Source organism: Zootoca vivipara, chromosome 3 (assembly GCF_963506605.1).
Source record: "Zootoca vivipara chromosome 3, rZooViv1.1, whole genome shotgun sequence".
NCBI lineage: Eukaryota > Metazoa > Chordata > Lepidosauria > Squamata > Lacertidae > Zootoca > Zootoca vivipara.
The window spans coordinates 35,584,198-35,607,138 of NC_083278.1; the positions used below are offsets into that span (position 1 = coordinate 35,584,198).

Below are 22,941 nucleotides of genomic sequence, written 5' to 3' on the forward strand. Positions count from 1 at the left end.
TATGATTCTTCAAAGGAGGGGGTTCAGGAAGTGAAAGCCCCTGACACCTTCACATTCATGGGTGAAGCAAATTAATAACATTGCTGAATAATCTCTAATTTCTAAGAAGCTTTCTTGAGCTAGTACCATTGAATTCAATGGTTCATTAGTTTACAAAGTTTTCCATTATTCTTTAACCTGCCCTGCTGAATTCCAGTTTTGCATGTGGGATGTTAGGCCTCTTTTGTGTGTGGTATGTTGCACCAGAATCCTACTAATGTTAGTAGGACTCTGTTAGGCAACATTCCACCAGATAGTTAAGGCTTTTTTATACAGAATTATTTCTTACGACGTTACTGATCAATCCCCAATGAAATGTATGCCATTGTGACAATAGGACAACACGTGGCTCACACGTTGACAAGTTTGGGTAATGTTTAAATCAGTGCTTTTTTCTGGAGGGGATGCAGGGGTAGGCATACCCCTAAACATTTTGTGAATCTAAAATTGGCTTCCTTGAGCAACAGTATTTCAATATGAGTAGGAAAATGAGAGTACCCCTAAACATTTTTTAAAAGAAAAAAAACACTTGTTTAAACCATAGTATTTCATATGACTATTTGGTTCTTCTGAAATGGTACATCTTCCTGAGCAGCAAATATACTTTCCTCTGGTGAACCTTGGAAATTTATCTCAGTGATTTGTGTTTGGGCAGAATGCAAGTACACAGTGATATGGTTCGGTAGTTTTACTTAATCGACTTAATGGTCTTACAGACCTCCCCCTCATCACTTCAAAACACGACATGCCAATCTTGCTTCATTTGGGGGCCCTCCTGGTCTTTCTCCTGAGTGGCGCTGTTGACTTCTGCCTGAAAGTCCTACTCTAGAGCCCCCACAGTCTTGTTAAAACTCGTGCTACATGCCACGCCATTCTCTTTGCAGTTATTTCACTGTTGCCTGTAATGTATAGCTCCTTGCAGTGGAGAGCCACAGGTCTGAATTAGAATGCTATAAATGTATATTCAGGATATAGTCAGGATGTGTGATGAGAAAATAACAACAACAACAACGATAATAAAAACAAATGTCCAAAGGCATCATTACGCCTATGAAAAGATTAGAGGAAGCTTGTAGTGATGCAGTGGCTTGAACTTCCACAGTTTTTTGATTTGGAAGATAAAACTCGTTTTCTTCAATATTTCCTTACTATAAGCATATTGCCTTACGTTCATGAACAGTTTATTTTAGTTGCTTCTATTTAGAAATGCAGAATAACAGGGAAGCTGGTCAGCTGTGAATTAAAAAACGTTCCAGATGTTAAAAGACTGCAGAGTTACTTTAAAACCTGCTGCATTGAATACATGTTAATCAGCCAGACTTAAGGATTGTAGCCTTCATTTTAGAATACTGGCCCAGACAGTCAAAGATATTCTTGTGTTTAAAAAGGGAGTGTGATAATATGTCTTTAACTTCTGTTGAGGTAACTATCTCAGTTCAAGCTTTCTGGTTTATTTTATGTTTTCATTTGCATACCATGGCATAATTCATGCCATTTAATGCTTCATATTTATATCTGTTTCATTCATCATCCATCCTGTCTGTGCAGTGAGCTTCTAATGCTGCCCAGGGCAAAACGAGGAAGAAGTGCAGAGTGCCTACATACCACCAGGTAAATACAGGCATTTGGTAACCAAGTTTGGATAGTTCTGGTGTGTGTGTTTTCTTTTCTTTTATAAGTCACTTTTGTTTCTGTCAGTCCTCTGCTGTAATTTTCCTGTATTTAGCAATACTGTATTGAAGTAAAAGGCTATGGTCTAGTTGCTTGATTATTTTTAAACATTTGTTTATATATGTTTATCCTATCTTTCAGTGGATAGGGTTATAGTGAGCCCAATGTACCCAGACCTATGGCTTTTTGACAGTGTCTGGATCATAGAGATTAAGTTACTGAGAAGTTTAATGTTTAGAAGTTGAACATTCATACACACCAACTGGTGTCCCTCTGCTGATGAAGAGACAAAAGGGAGGGTGGCAATGCATTCTGGATTTTGTGGGGTGCAGAGAGGTGGAGGAATCACCAAAAATCGCATCTATCCTCATTACACTGATGTAGTCCTTCCATCAGTGATGGGACATCAGTTGGATACCATCCATTGAATGGAATTATTCAAGAAATGTTGCAAAAGGTCTTCCAATGTATGGCAGTGGTATTAATTTTGCACTTTGTTTATTAATTTCCCCTTTTTAAAAATTTGTGTTTTCATAATTGGTTTTGTGTCTTACGCATACTGATCACATTAAGTACTTATGATTAAACACCCTCACTTGCTAAGAGTCTTTGAGGGCATGGCAATACATACACAGAACTCCTTCAAGGGCTTCCCCTCTCATTTTAGCAAAGGGAACAAGCAAATATACATGGCGCTTCTGCGTCTGTGAAAGTGGTCTGGGGAGGCTGCTGTTGCAGAAACTCAGTATGAGTACGGTACACACAGGGCTGTAGACTAGAGCACCTAGCTTCCAACACACTTTAAGCTGCGATGAAACCTGTTAAACGTTAAAGCACCTTCCATAAGATATTCCATTATTACCCAGCACATACTTCCAAAAGTAGTTTGTGATATATAGCACAGGAGCCTACTTTTCAAAGAAAAGAAAGTTAACATTTTCAATTTGCTAGCCGTGCTTAAAGTGGCTCTTTAAATCCTTACCAATGTGCTGCCTGAGAAGTTACCTTCCCCGCCTCCTCGGAAGTAAAGGAGCAAGCATAGTACCTAAGGCTGTTCCAGTTATTTTGGCACCAGACACATAAAATCCATCCCACAGGCTCTTCTCCCTGGGAGTAAAAATACAATGCTAAATTCCTTAACAATTTTCTACCCTTTCGTGATGTACAAAATCAGCTGCCTGAGCGGCCTCATTCTGTCTAATGGTACGGCCAGAACTAGATCATTCACAAAATAGGTGATACTAGCTTTAGTAGTACCCTGTTTCTCATATTTTAAGACATACCCATAAAATAAGCCATAGCAGGATTTTTAAGCATTCAAGGAATATAAGCCATACCCTGAAAATAAGACATAGTGATAGGCGCAGCAGTAATGCCGGCCGCGGCAGGAGGAGGAGGAAAAAAATAAGACATCCCTTGAAAATAAGCCATAGTGTGTTTTTTTGAGGAAAAAATAAATATAAGACGTGTCTTATAATATGAGAAACACGGTACTACTAGTACAAGAATGTTCTGGTAATGAGAGAGAAACCCTCCTGAAGAAGTTGTAGGGTTCAGTTGTCTGCTGCTTTACAACCTCTTGTTTCAGCACACCTTACATAGATTCTTAACATTATAACATTACTAAAAACATTATAACATTACTAAAATTATCCTTAATAGTAGTGGCAATTGTTAACTACACAGCAAATACTGCATAAGAATTGTTACTATTTTTACCTTTCATTAAGTACTGCTTCATCTGTATTTGCATTTATTTATTTGTTTTGTTTTGTTTCTTGCATGGATACTCTCGCATTTCTTTTCTTTTCTTTCACACTCAAGAAATTCTGTTAGGCATTATAAAACACTACCTCCCAAGATGCCTTTATTAGAGAATGGCACTTACTGGAATATTTACAGGTAAGAAATCTGTTAAAAGTTCCCATTAAAGCTCTCACATACATTTCTGAAAATATGCATTCAAGAGAAATAAAACATTGGAGCTGTTTCTTACTAAGAATCATTTATCAGCATATACTGTATTATAAAATAAACCTCTCCCGACCAAAACACTGAAAATGCAGCTTGGTCACATTATCATCATCATATCTGGTGCAAAGCAAATGTTCCCAATTTATCTAAGAAATGAAAGGAGGCTAAAGCTGCAGACCTAAACATGTTTACTAGGATGTATACCTCACTGAACACAATAGTTGCTACAGCCTTATCTCCTGAATCCCTGCTGCTTAAACCCCACTAAAAAAATCAGTATTTTTATTTAAATTCACTACATATTTTATTTCTTTTTTAAATGTGTGGTTTGCATCCTGTGTGAAACTTACCTTTTTTTTCTCTTTTATGAATTATGTTTACTTTGTGAAGCTCAACCCTGCCTGCATGTGTTAAGGCCAAATCAGTGCTTAGTCAGGATATTTCACTTCTTCGTAATTGCCTTAACTCACGAATACCAAGATTTACTGATGGTCTGTTGGTTAGGTAAGGTCTCGGTCAAAGTATCCTTTCCTATTCCTGTTAGTTTAGTCCAATAGATCAACCTCATTGTGAAGTTCGAGACAACTGTGCTCCATCATTTTGTGTTATAGAACTTTTAAGATGAAATAAGTTACAGAGATAATTTTTCAGTGTTTCCTTCCCATTTTTCCCATTAGTTGATATTTGGCAAGTCTCGTTTTTCCACTGCTGAGGTGCAGTCTTGCCTACTTGATCCATCTTGAGTTGACTTCATGGAATCTCTTAATGGCCACCTTTGATTCCTTTGTTCTTTTATGCAAATTCAGGCATTATCTTTTTAATTTTATTTTAAAGCAAATCCCGGCTCTGTCTCTCTCTCTTTCTTTTTCCATCCAGCCAGTTCCATTGTAATCTTTATTGGACCATTGTTAGTTGACATCTTATGTAAATAGAACATTACTTTATGATTTGATATCTAACATTGTATTCCTTTCTTTGTTTTCTTTTTTGTTTTTCTCCTCCTCCTTCCATTGGATGCAATGCACTGGCACTAGTGAACTGCAGCCCTCGCTTGACAGGGCTAGGAGTGCTAGTACCAACTGCTTGAGGCCTGATACTAGTTTGCATTCACCAGAACAAGAAAGGTATAAAATAAAGACTTCTCAATTTCTTGTCATTTGTGCTGGTGGTCCTTATCAGTTTGTTATTTTCCCCCATATCAGTCTTATACTCATATTCACCTGTTATTATTCATATCTGCTTTGATATTTGTAGACACTTTTGCTCCAATATCCATGCTTATTGTAGGTTGATGTTGCTTATAGCAGCTTTTGGCTTCTTTGGTTCTCTGTCTGTCTCTCTGTCTCTGTCTCTCTTTAAAGTCCAAGCTTGTGCCATTGTTTGCAGAAGTCCTCAGTATGCTGATAACAACATTTCAGTGTTAATTGAGATACCGTAGTTTAACTGGGCACCACTGTTATTGTTTCTTCATCTGAACAGAGTGGGCTCTATCTATCACATGGGAGCTTTTGTCACAATAAATTTGTTCGTCTTCAAGGAGCTGCAAGACACTGTTGTTTTCACTTGGTTATCAACATCCATGGATCATAGGAGATGTAATATTTCACTTGCAATTCCTTCTTATTCAGCAAATTTTCCCTTTAAAGGAGGCTGGAATTTTGCTGATTCAGGAGGGTAAGTGTGGGTAGCAGAATCGCACCCCAACAGCTGATTGCCACGCTTTTCTTTTCCTTTCTACCCGTATGCCGCTCCAATTGCTGGGTTCAAACACTGTGGGATTGGATTCATTGTTGTTTTTCCTTTTAAAAAAAAATAGACCTCAGTTTGAAAACACACACACACACACCCCAAACAGGCTTCCCAAAAATAGTTTAAAGATACTTTTTGTAATCAAACACTTTTGGCCAGAATCATTGCCAGATGTGATTGTGGCTCTGTATGGAAGTGTTTGAATTCAACAGTATTTCTTCAAAACTAGATATGGATATAGATGTGTGCCTTGAGTTATTTGTCCTGCAAACACTGAATGTAGAAGAAAGCAGGTGTTGTCGTGGAATTCTCAATAGGCCAATACGCAAGTGATTAAAGAATGGTCTGAAGGCACCTGAAGTGGTTCCTGCCTAGATGAGATACTTCCTGGGAACCATCTGCAAGCCGCTCTTGAGTTCATTAGAGGAAGAGTTTGAATATGAATGCAATCTTTTCTTTTTCCTAGCCATAGAATAAGGACACCAGTAAAAATAAAAACCCCAGCACCTAGATTTATTGAGAGCAAGCAAAGATGCTGTTTTTGCTTGCCGGGGTATGCTGAAACTAGGAAGGCAATTAGATGCTTGTGCAAGTGAATTATGAAGAGTGGCATTCAGCCAGCCTTTGCTCTTTGAAGATCTGTGGGGTTTTTTTTTTGCAGTGTCAGCATCTACCAGAGCCACTGGCAATAATTCAATAGGTGCTTAAAAACAAAAGCAACCAGAGAGCACTGATGATCAAACACTGGCAAGCCACCCACATTTATGCCAAGACCTGGAAAATACCATTTTATTTCATGTGTGTGCACACATTCGCAAAAGCATTTTTGAGGATTCAGTTGTACTAAACTTCTCATGTTGATTCGTCTCCATGAATGAGAGCTAGTGTGCTGTAGTGGTTTGGAGCAGGGGTGATCTGACCTAACCAATTTTTTCTCCCTGCCATTCTGGTCCCAGATCTCACTGCTTTTTATGACTAGGTGGGGGGGGGGAGAGTGGATAATGTGCTTGTGTGGGTCATTTAATTGATCTTTTGAGTAGAGAGGTGGTGATAGCTTTCGTTTCTCAGCTGTCCTCACAGATTAGCTGAGGACAGACTGTATGTCCTCTGTGTGTGTGTGTGTGTGTGTGTGTGTGTGTGTGTGCGTGCACATACATACATACATACATACATACATAAATATGCATGGGAGAGTGTGGGGAGTCCACATACACTGCTTGCATGTTCCCTGTGCTCCCATGTATCGGTCAAGGGTGAATGTGGACCCCGGGCTAAAGGAAAAGTTAGCTACACTCCTGGTTTGTGGGTATAAGTTGCAAACATTATCCCACTTGAACTGATTCACATTTCAGCTACGAAGGATCCCCTCTCACAACCCCCATTTTTTTCCCCTGGTGACCAATGTAAGTTCAAGAACTAAACTCAGGAAAAGAGAGAACCTATAAACCTTGCCCTGATTGTTCATCTCATACCAACCTTTTGAAGGCAACAAAGGAGCCCCCTGGTAAGTTGGGAGTTAGCATTTCCTGCTACTCTTGTTCTGCTCTGGGCACCTTTTAATTTCACACACCAAAGAAGGAGAAAGAGAATTCTTTATATATAGAGGTAGAGTGCACTGGTGACATGTGGAAGAGTAGACTCAGTATGTACCTCAACTGCCAAATGTGAGAAAACATGCCCTTACTGAAAATAAGGCCACAATACCCGAATGCCCTGTTCCAGGCATTGGAGGTCTTTGGAAGGAACAAAGGCAGGATATAGTGGGCAGGATTTAACAAGTGAGGCCTGTCAGCAGAAGCCCAACATCTTGAGGGCAACATGTTGGTTACTGCATCCCTAATGGGTATATCCTCACTATTTAGGTTTTTGAATGTGACTGTAAAATTATGTAATTCCTGATCTGGATTCCCACCTAATTCCTAGGTCCAGTTCAGACATGTATCCTAAGTGTGGCCGTTTGATGAAGAAGCTGGCACACAACACTCCCATCCATCTATCCATCCTTTATTCTATCCATCCCATCATATGTTCGAGCAAATGGTGCAAGCTGAACAGGCTACTATAATAGATCAAAGACATTCTGCAGTGTTAGCCAAGATGCTTTATCCTGGCTGCAAAGCATTGCATCAGTTTTATACATTATACAGTATAAACCAAACCTTGCAGCTTCACTAGTTTGTATATGTCTGTGGCACGGTAACTGCACAGCTTAAATTTAGCAAAGCTGTGTTCTTATATGCTCACATGGAATGGTGACACCGGCAGTCGGACTCCTGTTTCTATTAAAGGCAGCACTATAGACCTCTGTCTATTACCCTATATGGCAATGGGTCAATGCAGATGGCAGTCAGCACTTGGCTGAACATACTGGATTGACATCTTTACTACAAAGAAAGAGCAAATGGATGTATTGCTGTTGTTGTAGGAGTAGGCATGGAAATCCAGATGGCGTTGTATTCATTCCATGAGATAGTAAAACGTGGACGTGAAGATTTGCAGCACGATGGTTATATGGGGAGGAAGATGAATGTGTTTCCAAAAACAATATAGGAAGCCAAGGCAGATGCTGAAGGTGTACTTACTCTCAGCTTCTTCTCACCCTGTCAGAAGGAAAGCCACCACATCCTGAACCAGGGGTGGGTGAACTCCCCTCAACTAAATTTGAAATGGGGTCAGCAAGAGCAAGCATTATTGGAGAACGCTGGGTTGATTTTAAGAGTACTCTGTTCATTTGTAATGTTTGCCTTATTATTATTAGCTGCCCCTCAAAATGTTATCTAGATTTTCATTCTAGTGCTGGATACTAATCACAGGTCAGACAGAGCTAAGTAAACATTGTTAAGACCAGGGGTCCCCAGACTTACCCGCCTTCGGGCCGGTGCCTGCCACGCCGATCGCGCGGCAGGCCGGAGGGCGGGGGAGTGCGCACGCAGTGGGCCGGAGGGCGGGGGAGTGCGCACCAGTGCGCATGCGCTCACCCATTTGGTGGCGCGCTTCCAGGCCGGAAAAATCACCGAAAATTGTTTGTGCGCATGCGTATGGGCCTCCCCCGACCCGGAAGTGCACCGGAAATGACCTCTTCTGGGTTGGGAGAGGCCCATACGCATGCGCAGAAACGTTTTTTGGCGATTTTTTTTCAGATCTGGAAGTGCGCCGCAAGAGCGGGCGGCGGCAGCGGGCGGCGGGGGTCGTCGTGGGCCGGATTGGGAGGCCAATTGGGCCGCATCCGGCCCGGGAGCCGTAGTCTGGGGACCCCTGGTTAAGACTTACAGGATTGTGGGAAACCCCAGGGAAACTAAGCTTTAAGAGTGAGGCATGAGCTGTGTCATCCCCAAAACATGTCTGACCAATCATCTGGATGTCCCCACATCCCAAGTGAACTATGCTTCATGCAAAAGCATGCCTTGGTGTGCCTTCCCCCAGTCCCTATTTTCTTGGAGTGGTGTTTAGCTAAGTTTTACTTACAGTAGAGCCATTGAAATGAACGGATAGGACTATGTTATGTCTCTTAATTTCAACGGGTTTACACTGTGTAAAACTTTATCTTTTGAGTTTATAAGGAAGCCAAAAGCTTTCCTCCCTGATCCTCAGTGTTCAGTGCAAATTAGATGTCTTTGCCATCTAATTTTGTTTTACTGTGGTTGATGTTTTAATTTGTTGGAAGCCGCCCAGAGTGGCTGGGGAAACCTAGGCATATAAATAATATTAATATTAATGGGAGTTAGTGGAACTTGCTTCCTGCTCAAACTTTTTAGAGCTCTTCAACATAACCAGAACTTAGTTTCCAGTTCTGTCAATACTGCATGGTATGTTGGATACTCCTCTGTGAATGTATTGGATGCAGTTTCCTTAGAGTATAGCAGGTGCACCTACTAGTTGCACACTCTGCTATGATTTCTTACGTTTTGACCATTCTTTTCAACTCTCAAAAACTATTGCGCATGCTATTCCACATCAGTGTGTACAGTACGTTTCACATCATTAGAACATATTGTGTGAGATTTTCCCCCCCCCAAATTTTGTAATGCATGTTTGCAGTTGATTACATTTCTATTTCTATTATTTTAAATGTTTCTATAGAATATCAGCATATTAAGGGCTTTGAGTACACTGGTACCTTGATATTTTTCCTTTAGCACTTGGCATGGGGGGGGGGGAAGCTGCTGCGTACTAGCTGCTGCGTACTAACAGCCTTCTAAACATCTAAATGCCTAAAAGACTAATCTGCAATGCTAAATCCCCCTGAAGTCCTTGTAGTTTGCTTGTTCCCAATGTCTAATCCATGAACAGAAAAGTACCTCAAAAAGTACAACTGAAACTGGTGCTTTAAATGTTACACTGCTAAAAGAACATGCATTTTGCCTTTTTAATAATGATTCTATATCTCGTTGAAAATCAGGATTGCTAGTGTCTCTCCACACATTCTCTTCTAAATGGAAAATTAGCTCTCACGAAGTTTCTAATACACTTCATAAACACACACCTGTGTATTTACCAATACGTCTATATGAAGAAATATGCAGGAATAATGAGGTAGGGAGCAGAGCGTTGGGCTTGAATGAAGGAGATGCACAGTGCTATTATGAGCGTGTTTACTTAGAAGCAAATCCCACAGTGCTCAGTGGGGCTTGCTCCCTAGTAAATGTGTTTTGGATTGGAGTCTCTAAATATGTCCTTGCTGAGAGGCCTTGGAACGAGCTGCTGTCTCAGCCAAGCCTGCAACACAGAGTTGTTGAAAGGGTACATGGCATTCGTTAGCACACATTTCACTAAATTGCATACAGTGTAAAAAAACCTGAATGATTAAATAGAAAGCTATTGTCCTATAGCAAGCCCTGAGAGGAAGATTAAGTCATAGCTGGGAAGCAATATGGAAGTTTGCAATATTTACCAAGAATATGTTTAAAATGCTGCATGCTTTGAGAAATGATTCAGGGTCCAGTCCACCTAGATTTCCAGAGCCCTGGCTGCTTTGCATGACACTGACTGGCAATATGTACAAAATGAAGTACTGGATTGGGATAGATGGGTGACTCACACGACCACCAAGTTCTTGACATTTGGGCTTTGTTGTTATCCCCAGCCCATGGCAGCTTCCTGCATATGGTGCACAGGTGATGTGATTCATTCTACATGAACGTAAGCTGGCCATTGGAGCACCACTGCCAACCCACAAATGCTGGCCCACCATAAACCTGATTATCATAGGAACTAGAGGAGAGGAGAGGAGCAGAAGTTCAGCCATCTCCACAGTGGCAAGAATTCAGTTTCTGCACCCAACACCATGCTTTCTCCAGGAAACCTTTGTGTGTGGAGGATGCAATCAGTACATTGCTCTATCAGTTTGTGCAGTTGCTACATCAGCCTTTTAAACTCTTAGAACAACTGTACTTATCGAAAAGGTGGAGAGAGTTCCCAGTTCCCTATTGCCAGTTCCAGTGCCTCTGATTAATGTAATTTATGTATATCAGCTTCTTTTACAATGCAATCCTATGCATGCCTACAAAAAAAAAAAAGCTCCACTGAATTCATTGGGACTTACTCCCTGGTAAGTGTGTATAGGATTGAAGCCTAGATCCCTTGTTTTCTTTTTGTGTGAAAAGTAATAAACTAAGAAAAGTAAACCTGTAATTATAAATGCCAGAAGTAGGAAAGCAGGTGCTGTGGCTAAAACAACACAAGGATTACAGAGCATGGTAATATAGATATATTTATGAAGAGGGGGGGAAGGGGGGCGTTGTGCTGGGACTGACTCTGCTGCCAGTCACAGTAGATGAGATTTTCTAGATCATGGATACCCAATGTGGTCCTTCCAGGTGTTGGACTACAACTCCCATCAGCCCCAGGCAGCATGGCCAGTGCTCAGGGATGGTGGGAGTTGGAGTTTAACAGCAACTGGAGTGCGCCACAGAGGCTCCCCCTGTCTAGAGGAACGCATATACAGGTATTTGTACACCATGGGCTGTGGGAGAAATAGACTATTTCAAAGACATGTTTTGCATCTAGCAGTGTAACATGGTGCTTAAATTCCATCCACACTCAGAGGTCATTCAATATTTTTCATTTGATTGAATAAACAAAAACCCTATGGCTAACCAAATATTTCGCATTTAATCTGGTACCAGTTAAAACTTCATTAAGAATGCATATTGGGTTTTAAAAGGCACTGATACAATTCCTGCCATCAGTTACCTCTATGATACCATTATTTTACTGATTTGTTTGTTTTTTAAAGTCATAGTACTACAGTACTGTGTAAAGCACAATAGTACAGCTATGCAAATGTGTCTGAAATGGGACTCTAAATTCAAGCTAGATAACGATTGCACTTTTTTTTAAAAAAACCCTCAAATAAAAAGTAAACATTGACTTTTTGGGGTACTTTTCAGTTTCCTTGCCACAAAAAAAGCTTTAAAAAAAAATATTATACGCTAAATGTTCTGTTTTCTCCCTATTTTGTTGGATGAACAAACAGAGGTAGATGGTCCCCCTCACTAGATAGGAGACGACCCACTAGCCCCCGGATTCAAATCCAACATGCATCTCCGGAGGATGACAGGTACTAGCCAGCTCCTCCTAAGTGAAAAGTGACTTGATGAATCTTGCCGAGAAGTTTCTAAAGGCATGTATTTTTTAAAAAATAATAATTACATTTTCCAGGAATCTAGGATACGACACAAGAAAGCATTTCATACCTGAATTCTACTCAATTATTATAAAGCACCTCTGATGTCCTTGAAGTCAAATGCTGAAAAATTTGCTGCCTAGTTGACAAATTAGCCTTGCCCAGCGTGGTGGGCTGCCCATGGGGTTGGGTGGGGAAGAGGATATCAATGATTCATACAAGTGCCCCTCCTCTGTGTCATCAGGACACAGACATCCAAAACCATGAAGCCTTCTGTTTCGAGCCAGCATATTTTTCAATCCCAGATACAGGGTTTCCAGCATGAAGGTGAAGTACATATATGAGGGAAGGAACCAGAATGGTTCTGGTGATAATAAGCAGTAACAAATTTTACAGTAGCCCAGTAGATACTGGAGTTGAGATGAGTTGTTTGGGTTTTCATGCTGTGTAACAACAAATCACTTCTTTCTCTTTAGCCCCTGGTAGTCTCAATTGCAGGGAAAATTCCACACACTGTCTCTCATCTCTCAACAGCAAGTGGGCAGCCATATTCTGAATTGTAAATTGGTGCTTTATAACCCTCTTGAGCTGCAATCGTTAACACAGCTTACTAGGGAGTAAGCCCCACTGAACAACAGTGGGACTTGCCAACTGGGCAAACTTCCACAGGTTTGCACTGCCATGTATTGAATTCAGCAGGCAGCGAGAGGGGTTCAGAGTGCCTCGAGGCCACAACCCAATACGGTTAGGCAACCTTCGGCTCATTTAAAAAAGTGATCTTATGTCTGCCTAACAGCCCGTTAAACTGTGGCCTGTGGGCAGCTTTCGAAAAGGCACAGGCGGTTCAGTTCACCACAGTATAACTTACTTTGTGCAATTGGTGTATTTAATCTTCCCATAACTAAAAATCCCAAGGGCAAGATAGCAATCGCCACACAATTCCAGTGCTTGGGGATTTCTCTTTATATGCTGATTGGCCAAATGTGATATATATTTGGTGGTGGTGGTTGTTTTTGTTATGGTTTTCTTATTTGAATCTTAGTGTCATGTTGTTCTTAGATTATAAGCATTTTCTCTTTCATTGCTTGTAACAGGTCCTCTGTATATGTGCATGTATTAAGTCAGTGAACCATAGCTTTACAGCATTCCCATTCATATTAATGCAAAAATTACTAGTATTTGTAACTGCACATGAAATAATTTTATCAAAGAAATGATAAATATATGTGTGTATGTATACAAAAGCTGGAGATTCACGTTTTTAAAACTGTGATCTACTGATTTGCAGTTGCTCATAGAAATGCAGCCTAAGGCTGTTTTCTTTAACAAAGACAGGGAAATAGTTAATAAAGCTGGCATCAGAATAATTTTGCTGTACACCCAGTATTATAAATTGGTTCAGTTATCTATCTGCAGTAGATAACTGGAATTCTTTCTCTCTCAAAGTACTGCAGTTACTGAAAACAACAATCAATAATATCGATTCTCGGTAGTGGCACCCACCCTGTGGAATGCCCTCCCACTAGGGGTCAAAGAGAACAACAACTACCAGACCTTTAGAAGGCATCTCAAGGCAGCCCTATTTAGGGAAGCTTTTAATGTTTGATGGATTTCTGTATTTTAGTATTTTGTTGGAAGCTGCCCAGAGTGGCTGGGGGAATACGGCCAGATGGGTGGGGTATAAATAATAAATTATTATTATTATTATTATTATTATTATTATTATTATTATTATTACTATATATGGCACTCTTAGGTCAAATATTTTGACCAATATTTATTTCTACAAATCCAAACACTAACTTTGCAAACATTCACCTCAAGGGGACAAATTTGGTTCTGTTATCAGCCAGCCAAACTTTTGTTTATTCACCACAGATGTACAATTTTTTATTATTTCTGTCTTTATCATTTATTAATGTTTTCTGTTACAATTGTTGCAACGTCACATTTTTTTAAAACAAAACAAAACACCTCCTATTTCTGAAACACTGAAAAGGAGAGATCAGAAATGTTGCTTGGACGTACTACAACAAGAATGTTCTTGGTTCATAGAAATATCTTGATGCATGTATCCATCTTCACTGCATGTGACCACCTCTCTGTTTCTGTCTGTTTCTGTCCATTCTGTTCAACTTTCACTTCCATGTTTCCAAATCTTGTGAAGAACAACAGCGCTGGAGTCTTGCATTCCAAAACAAGACAGCTTAAACCTCCTAAGTGCTAACCCGGAAGAAACACAGAGGTATCCTTGCTAAGTTGTCTTGAAACTCCCTGTGCATAAAATACCAAGTAGTGTTTGATAAGTCATACCTTCGTAGCTCTATGTCACGCCAGTCTTATTTAGCGTGATTTCCCATTCCCTTGAATAATGTTGAATTTTGGGGGGTGGGGCAGAGTTATAATACATTTTAACTCTGCATTAAATTATTTTTATTGTGCTATATTTTTACCTGGAGACCATTTCTGGGCAGGGCAAGAGAACTTCTGGGTTATGGACTTCTGCTGTTTAGTTCAAGGAAGCAGGAAATACACACACACACACACACGTATATATTATATATATTTAATGTGTAAAGTCATCATATATGAACTGCAGTCTTAAAAACTATGCGGCATAACAAAATGGACCTGGGATGAAGGATAAGGAACCACCACTAACTAGTCATGCATGTTACATGATGGGAAGCCGGCTTCATATCACCCTGAGCGATAAGGCAACCTAACAAGCGTGTAGCTACCCCAAAGGTGAATCCCAGGAAATACAAGATCTTTAACTATAGTGAGTCTGAGACACCAACCTAAGGCATGACAGGGCTAGTTATGAAGAGTTTGGTCTTTTTACGTCTCTTGAGACATGGCGGATTAAAGTCAGTGTTTGCTCAGTAAAGATGTTACCATAGCTTAGGGCTCTTGATTTTCAAAGTCAGTCTTAATTAGTTAGATGATCTGATGGACATAAAATAAGCAGGGCCTGTGTCTTCGGCCCAAATAATTGTTTAAAAGTGTTCCAAGCTTCCAAACCCTGCATTTTTTCTTCTTCTCCATATATGCCAATGGCAGACTTTATTGCTCTGGTTTGAGATTAAAGGAGAAGGGAATGTTTTAGATCAGTGACAAAGTAATGTTTATGTTGTTCTGGATACCAGTGCCTAATACAGACCCCATTGAGCCTAGAAGAATGAAGTACTTAAAAAGCAAACTCTAGTTAGTCCAATTATTCATATATATTTTATATATTTCTACATTAAAAAAATCTGTACCACCCTTCATCCGAGGATCACAGGGCAGATTACAATATAAAAACACAAAAATACATAACATAGTAACAAGCAAAAATACCTTGCCCCCAGTTTAAAAGGCCAATTGTTGTTTAATTAACCAAAGGCTTGGGAGAAGAATGTTTTCACCTGGTAACCAAAGGTTTGTAGCAAGCCTCCCTCGGGAGAACATTCCACAAACGAGGAGCCATTGTTTCCACCCTCTGGACCTCTTGTGGAAGGAGGCATGTGAAGTAGAGCCTCAGATGATGATCACAGGATCTGGGTCGGTTCATATGGGAAGAGGCACTCCTTGAGGTACTGCAGTCCTGAGCTGTTTACATGGGCGTAGGCAGGGGGGCAGGAGGGGGCAATTGCCCCCCCTAGAAGCAGGGCCACTGGCCAGCCTGCCCCACTGCCCGCCCGGTGCCATCTCCCTTCTCCCTGGCTGGCTGTGGGGCGGGCGGCGGGAAAGCACCAGAGCCGCGCAAAGCGTTTGGCTGGCTTTCCCTCCCTCCGCCCCACAGCCAGCAAGGGAGAAGTGAGACCTCCCTTCTAGCCGGCTGGCTGTGGGGCGGGCGGAGGGAAAGCCAGGCAACCGCTTTGCGCGGCTCTGGGGCTTTCCCTCCACCTGCCCCAGCGATTGCAGAGGGGGAGGAGGGGATCGGAGCAGCCCAATTTCGGGCTGATCCTGGCTCCCCCTCGTCCCTTCCGATCGTGGAGGGGGAGGAGGGAGTCAGAGCAGCCCGATTTCGGGCTGATCCTGGCTCCCCCTCGTCCCTTCCTATCGCGGAGGGGGAGGAGGGAGTCGGAGCAGCCCGATTTCGGGCTGATCCTGGCTCCCCCTCGTCCCTTCCAATCGCGGAGGGGGAGGAGGGAGTCGGAGCAGCCCGATTTCGGGCTGATCCTGGCTCCCCCTTGTCCCTTCCTATCGCGGAGGGGAAGGAGGGAGTCGGAGCAGCCCGATTTTGGGCTGTTCCGATGTGGCCCCGCCCCCGCCCCTTGGCCCCGCCCCTTGCTCCCCGCCCCTTGCCCCCCCTGATTTTCATCCTGGCTACGCCCCTGGCTGTTTAAAACCAGCATTTTGAATTGAGCTTCAGTTTATTGAGTCTCATTCAATATATGTATTTAGACTTGGATTCTGATGGGCAGCATGGCCACAAATAACCAATTTCTATCAAAACCAGTCATAGAATACTGTGATATCGGTAATGCATAACACAAGATTACAATTGGGCGGTGAGCTGATGTTTTCGAATACTTGAATTTCATTATCCACCTTCCATGCAATTGCCCCCTTGACATAAATCATAAACCTTGTATTGTGCAAGCCAGAATTCATTCATGTCAATTTTTCAAAACTTTCACAGAGAGATTTACCAAGAGCTCTTCAATACCTCCTCTTTTCCTAAGCCATTAGGTGCTTTTAGAATTCACGACTTTGGGCTTGTCTTGATAATGCCCATGAAACTGAGACATTGTTTCTGATCCCATGCCTGCCCTGGACAAGAATACCAAGAAGCCTTTTAAAATGCTGTGGTAAAACATTACTGTATTGATTAATTAGTGGTCCTAAAACTTGGTACATTGAAAATAGCTTCTCGGTAGATGGTTGTGTGACTATGAAAACACAAAAGGTATCTCAGATGAGAAAAGCAACAGAGAACATTTTTTATGCTCAGATTAATTAAAATAGAGTTTTATTATCATGGAGTATTTAATTGACTGCATTGTTTGCCATCTGTGTTACTTGAAAGTGTGGTGCAAAAGCAGCTTGTCACATTTTAACCTAGAGATAATGTCATTTCGTACCACATTTATCATTACTTTGGGGTGAATTCTAAAATTTCACAGCATTCAGGAGCAAGTGGGTGTGAAAGTGCTGCAAATAGTGATATTAAATAGGTTAAATCTTGTTGTTTCTGTCCTTGGTGAAGCCTTCATAGCCATACATTTGTTGAGTGTTGTTGCTGGCAGTTCTCTTATTCAAATTCCATATTTACTAGCCATTCATAAAACCTTCCATCTGCTTGAACTTCTGTGATATATTTCCTGGATCACATGCTTTCCTTCCTTTTTTCATATTTTTTTGGACATCTCATTTCACAGGCATCCCAGAAAGGTGGAAAGATATAGCAGCCAAAAACAGACTAGGAAAGGCTCTGCGTCTGAAACAGAAAGGTAGGACTGATGGGATACTGGAATTGTTCACATGCTGTGACTTCGTATGCTGAGAATCTGACAAAAAAAACCATAAGTAAATATTCTGCTGCAGATAAGATGAAAAACCTATTGGGTTGTATCCAGTATTTGTACTGGAGGGCTAGATCCTGAAGGACAACTGGCAAAGGACATCTCTATGGCAGCAGGTAGCTCAGTTTGCTAGAGCATGATGCTGAGAATGCCAGGGTTTGATACCCGTAAGGGACAGCTGCATATTCCTGCATTGCAGGGGATTGGACTAAATTGATCCTCCAGGTACCTTTCAACCTGTTATTCTATACTATCAGTGTATGGTCAGCCAATCAGGCTCTGAGCTTCTGAACCTCAGCCCCTGGAGAACCTTCACCCTTGATGCAGCGGGTGAGAAGTCAAAATAAAAACCCTCCCCATCACCCAGATCTTTTGCACCTATAACATTTTATATGCTACTTTCAGAAAGTAGCAATAAATTGATGAGAAAAATGGGTGAAGGAGACAGTAGGAAGCTTAACTGGGAACATCAAATTATAATAGTGTGTTGCATCCAATGTGTTGTTTTATGCGAGTGTAAAGCACTTTTCTTAGATCCCTTGTGTGTCTTAGTGACTATCCCACCCCTACCCCTGCCACCCAAAGCTTCTCCTTATGGTTGGAGAACCCTCCATAACAGTTTGGCAAACAGCAAAAATCGGATATGTTCCTCAACATGTGGACACATGTGCTTTCAGCTGCTGCAAAGTTGCCACAATGTTCAAAATAATTTTTGCAACAGGATTTCTATATGCTCCTTTCATACCCTGTGTGCTTAGCAGGCCAGTAAATATATGAGCTATTGACATAACACGAAGTACAAATGTTAATAAATGTTCCTTTTTTAAAAATTAAATTTCAGTTTCATTGTCCACTAACTGTATTGCTGCATGGCTTCTGTATCCTCCTCACCCTTTGTTTAAAAGAACATATAAAAACTATTCAATATATATATATATGGATCCATGCTCAATTCCGTTGAAGGAGCCAGCCAATTTTTAAAAAAGCAATGTCCCCGTTGATCAATTTTGCAGTTACAATTCATGGGGAAGACATTCTGACTCCATACACATGTCAGAGTTCTTGCATCGCAGGCCAGAGCTTTACTTTCTGAAGTGTGAAGTTCATTCAAATAGGAATTAATTGAGAGTATATTGCTCTGGGTATGGATTTGTTCAAAGACTTGACTGACTAGTACATTAAGAGGAGATCTACCGCAGTTGTTTCTGTTATTCTTTTAAAAAGAATAAACATTACTGTCAATGCCTCTGAAGTCCAGATATAATTCAAGTGACCAAGCACACGCAACAGGGCCAGAAAGGACTTTGTGGGAAGGGACGCAAGCTTGGAAGCTGGAAGAAACCTGGGCTGAGCGGTTTCACTTTTCTTCACAACAAACTGAGTTTCTGCCTCCTCCCTCCCCAAGGGGATCATTTCTACTCTCCTCGTCTGATCTGAGATGCTGGGGCTTGGCTTGCTTTCACTGAGACATGCTGCTAACTGAGGCATCTTCTGGTGCCGACTTTTTGCAGAGACATAGGTGAGAGGTGGAGCACTGGGGAGGGGGGAGGGGCTATTAGGTAGGAGGAGGAGGACTTGGTGGCATGGGAAAAGTCAAGTTGGCAGCGTCTGGCGAACCACCCCCTCCTCCTGATTTTGGCGCCAATAAATTAGAGCAGTTACAACAACTCCGCCTCCCGGGTGAACAGCTGACGAAGCACCCGAGCAAGCAGCCCAAGTAGTGGCGGGGGCGGGGGATGCGAGGGGCTGCGCTGGGTGCCCGGCATGCTCTGGCGGCTGCACACCTTGCACATGGGGCTCAGTAATTATGATTGTGAGTAATGCATGGGGACAAGTGCGGATTGGTCCGGCTCCAGCAGATTCGGGCTGCATTTGTAAATGAGGGAGGGCACTACTCAGCAATTAGCTGCTTCAGTCCCCAACCGAGGCATTTTGTCAAATATTAAAAATCCTCCCCGACAGAAATTTTAACCCTGAAAAAGAGGACATCTCCAGGAAAATCTGGACATATGGCAACCCTACATTAGAGATACTCCAGACACTCTCTCTTGGAAGTACTTTTTCAGAATGAATGTCTTTAGGCCAGAGGCAGGGAACAGGTCCCAGCTGGCATTGCTTATGCAGGTGGAAATCAAACAGTGGAGGCAAAGGGGCGGGGCTTTTCTTGAACCAGCGATCATCCTGCACTCACAAAGTATTGCACCTTTCCCAAGCGGCCTTAGGGAGATTTGTGTTCTGCTCACTTGCTGTGTAAGGGAAGATGCAAGATGGCTGTCCTGTTAGCCTCTTGCCTGTCAAGCTTATTCTCTCATGCCCTTTCCTACCTCTTGGCTCCTTCCCTTTCCCCTTTTGTTCTTGCCTCCTTTCTCTCCTCATGTCAGCAATGAGAAATGAGTATAGCAGGCAGAAGATCTGAGTGAGGTCTAAAGTATTATTGGGTTGCTCTCCCACTCCATTTGCAGTAACAATTCAATTTAAGTTGCTAGGTTAAGGAGTTTAAAACATGTCAGGTTTAGTTTAATATGCTGTAAACTGCTTTGAGATTTTTCTTAAAAATACAAAGCGGCATAGAAAAATAAATAAATAAATAGGTTTTTGTATTATTTCCATTCTTGATTGTGCCCTTCACAGTACAGCTTCTGACTACAGTGGTACCTCTGGTTAAGAACTTAATTCGTTCCAGAGGTTCGTTCTTAACCTGAAACCGTTCTTAACCTGAGGTACCACTTTAGCTAATGGGGCCTCCTGCTGCGTGATTTCTGTTCTCATCCTGAGGTAAAGTTCTTAACCCGAGGTACTACTTCTGGGTTAGTGGAGTCTGTAACCTGAAGTGTTTGTAACCTGAGGTACCACTGTATAGGCTTGAGGCCAATTAAGCTGGGACTAATCTGAGCCAACTCAGGTTTGCCTGTGGAGGTTAAAGAGGGATTGTTTCGAAGCATTCACATGATCATATGTGATAAGGTTTGGTGGGAGGGGTCCCTCCATCCCACATGCATCAAAGTGCTCCAGTTACATCTGGTAGGGTCAGTAAGGTTGGCCACTGTGAGAACAGGATGCTGGACTTGATGGGCCATTGGCCTGACCCAGCAGGCTCTTTTTATATTCTTAGTACAGTGGTACCTCGGGTTACGAATGCGATCCGTTCCGGGTCGCAGTTCGTAACCCGAAAAGTTCGTAACCCGAAAAGGGCCCGAACCGCCGTATTGCGCATGCGCAAAGCGCTATTTTCGCTATTTTTGCGCTTTGCGCATGCGCAAATGCGCGCGGCGCTTCTGCGCACGCACGCACGGCGAAAACACTTCCGGGTTTGCAAAGTTCGTAACCCAGGTTGTTCGTAACCCGAGGTGTTCGCAACCCGAGGTACGACTGTATAAGCTTATCTTCTCACCTTGGACTCCTCCAAGTGACCAATCAGTTAGACTTTTTAAATGTATATATATACACATTTACGACACAATTTACGACACAGAGTTATGCACAGAAAAGCCTATTGATTTCCAAGATCTCAGGAGCATTCGGCTCTGTTTATTTTTAAAGTGTATTTGCAAGACTGTGCTATAAGAACACTTTGCTTGCTTGCTTGCTTGCTTGCTTGCTTGCTTGCTTGCTTGCTTGCTTATTTATTTATTTATTCGCCTTATCAAAACCTTTTAAGATTTCTGGTAATAAAATCTGTAAATGGCAACAACAGGAGTGTCGTATCTTGCCAATATAAATATGTTGTTTCACTTCCTGTTACATAAATGCCAGTTCTAAAATTCCCAAACATTTAAGGCTTGAATCTAAAAAGTTCAACAGGATTGTCAACAAATGTCCTTGCTTCCTGTCAGTGTTTGACGCTTCAGGCTTTTCAAGTCACTGTAGGTCACGAGCCTTCCATCTCGGATAAGGAATTGCAAGTTTTGCAAATACTCACAGTATAAACTGGCCATATGGGGAGTTTTTTTTATGAGAACCATCTCTGTATGTGTGAAAGTACTGTGCTTCATGAAAAGTGCTGTCAGGGCAGATATAAATACAACAAACTCTGACACTTACCCACATGAACAGCAATCGTGAACCCCCCCCTCCCCACCAACCGATTGCCAAGCAATTGGCAATTTAGCCTAACTATCACCTAAAGGTAAAGGGACCACTGACCATTAACTATCACTTAGCATTGGCTATAATTTTGCCTGGAATATATGAGCCACCTGCTGGAAGTAAAGCATTAGTGCAGGGAACATAATGAAATCTATAATGTTTGTTAGTCATATTATATATTTTACCACTGGCCTTACAAAGCACGCCATTGGGGTTAGACAGCGGACTTGAACCTCCCCGCGCAGGTCTCACTGCTTTCATGTAGGCGGCTTTCATGTACTCTTTTGTAGGCTTATTGCTACAATTGTTTTCCGGGCGGGAGTTGATCACAGTGTGGCTTTGCCAAGCATACACGTTTCTCCCTCTTAGCACGTTTCTGCCTTGCATCCTGAGTTTGGGTGTCTTCAGAGCCCATGACACCTTTAGTGAAGGCTGTTCTCCAGCATACAGCAAGTTGCTGCCTGTTTCCGCACTATATTTTGGCAGTAGATAGCCACATTCTGGATTGGGGTGTCAGGTAGAAAAGCATGGTGACATTTTACAGGAGCTGTTTCCTCATCACGGCACCACTGTAGTAGGAGGAGCTGCAGTTCTGGAACTTCTGTATTTTTCAGTGGTCCAAGCAACAGAAGACCTCATTCAGAGAAAATAAGTCATGGCAACCCCCAATAGAGTCCAATAGATACCAGCATCCACTAGAGGCCAATATTGTAAAATAGATAGGTGTGTCAATATTGCAGATTATACACTTTTTGAGATGTGAAATAGATTTTTCTTTTAAAATGGGAAGAAGTTTGGTCTTAGAACTGCAAGTGACTATCTTGTCATTTTTTCAGATTCGTAACTCCAGACTGTGTATTACTGTGTAGTGAGGGATAAGCTTGCTGTTTGATCATTTACTAACCAGATTTATGAAGATAACAAATAATGAATGTTACTGAAAATCACGGATTTGCAGCTACAGATACTGGTGGTGATTTGGTGTGTCTCTCTGTGTGTGATAAACTTATATGCAGCTAATGACTGAATCCAATTTTTTTGGCCCTAATGTTTTAGGGTTCTACTGCCATGTTGTAGAAGGGGACTGCCACCCCCAAGAATCAGTGATCAGCCAGTCATTACTAGGGGAAAGCATCACACTCGCTCAAGGTCGAGTGAGCATTCTAGTATCAGACCATTATGTTCTGTACATCACCTAGTTCCTGGAGGGTCTGCACCACCTTCTCCACTTCTGACAAGGTTGCTATTAAATGTACAGCACAGCATTTTGTTTCCAGCCTCCCA

General features: G+C 41.8%; 1 protein-coding gene across 23 annotated transcripts in view; it reads left to right on the plus strand.

Annotated features, from left to right (window-relative positions):
* Positions 1-22,941, plus strand: part of RIMS1 (regulating synaptic membrane exocytosis 1) — a 225,102-nt gene that overhangs the window by 135,325 nt on the left and 66,836 nt on the right. For 8 of the 23 annotated variants that reach the window (XM_060272534.1, XM_060272535.1, XM_060272524.1 and 5 more), the window contains 3 exons: positions 1,588-1,650; positions 4,719-4,808; positions 17,428-17,499. The exons of 1 other annotated variant lie outside the window; for it this stretch is intronic. In XM_060272534.1, the coding sequence (XP_060128517.1) occupies positions 1,588-1,650; positions 4,719-4,808; positions 17,428-17,499 (225 nt within the window). Of the gene's footprint in view, positions 1-1,587; positions 1,651-3,534; positions 3,613-4,074; positions 4,189-4,718; positions 4,809-10,516; positions 15,694-16,373; positions 17,500-22,713; positions 22,897-22,941 lie in introns of those variants that run through there. 14 more of the 23 variants (XM_060272523.1, XM_060272532.1, XM_035109623.2 and 11 more) reach the window with 8 other exon arrangements.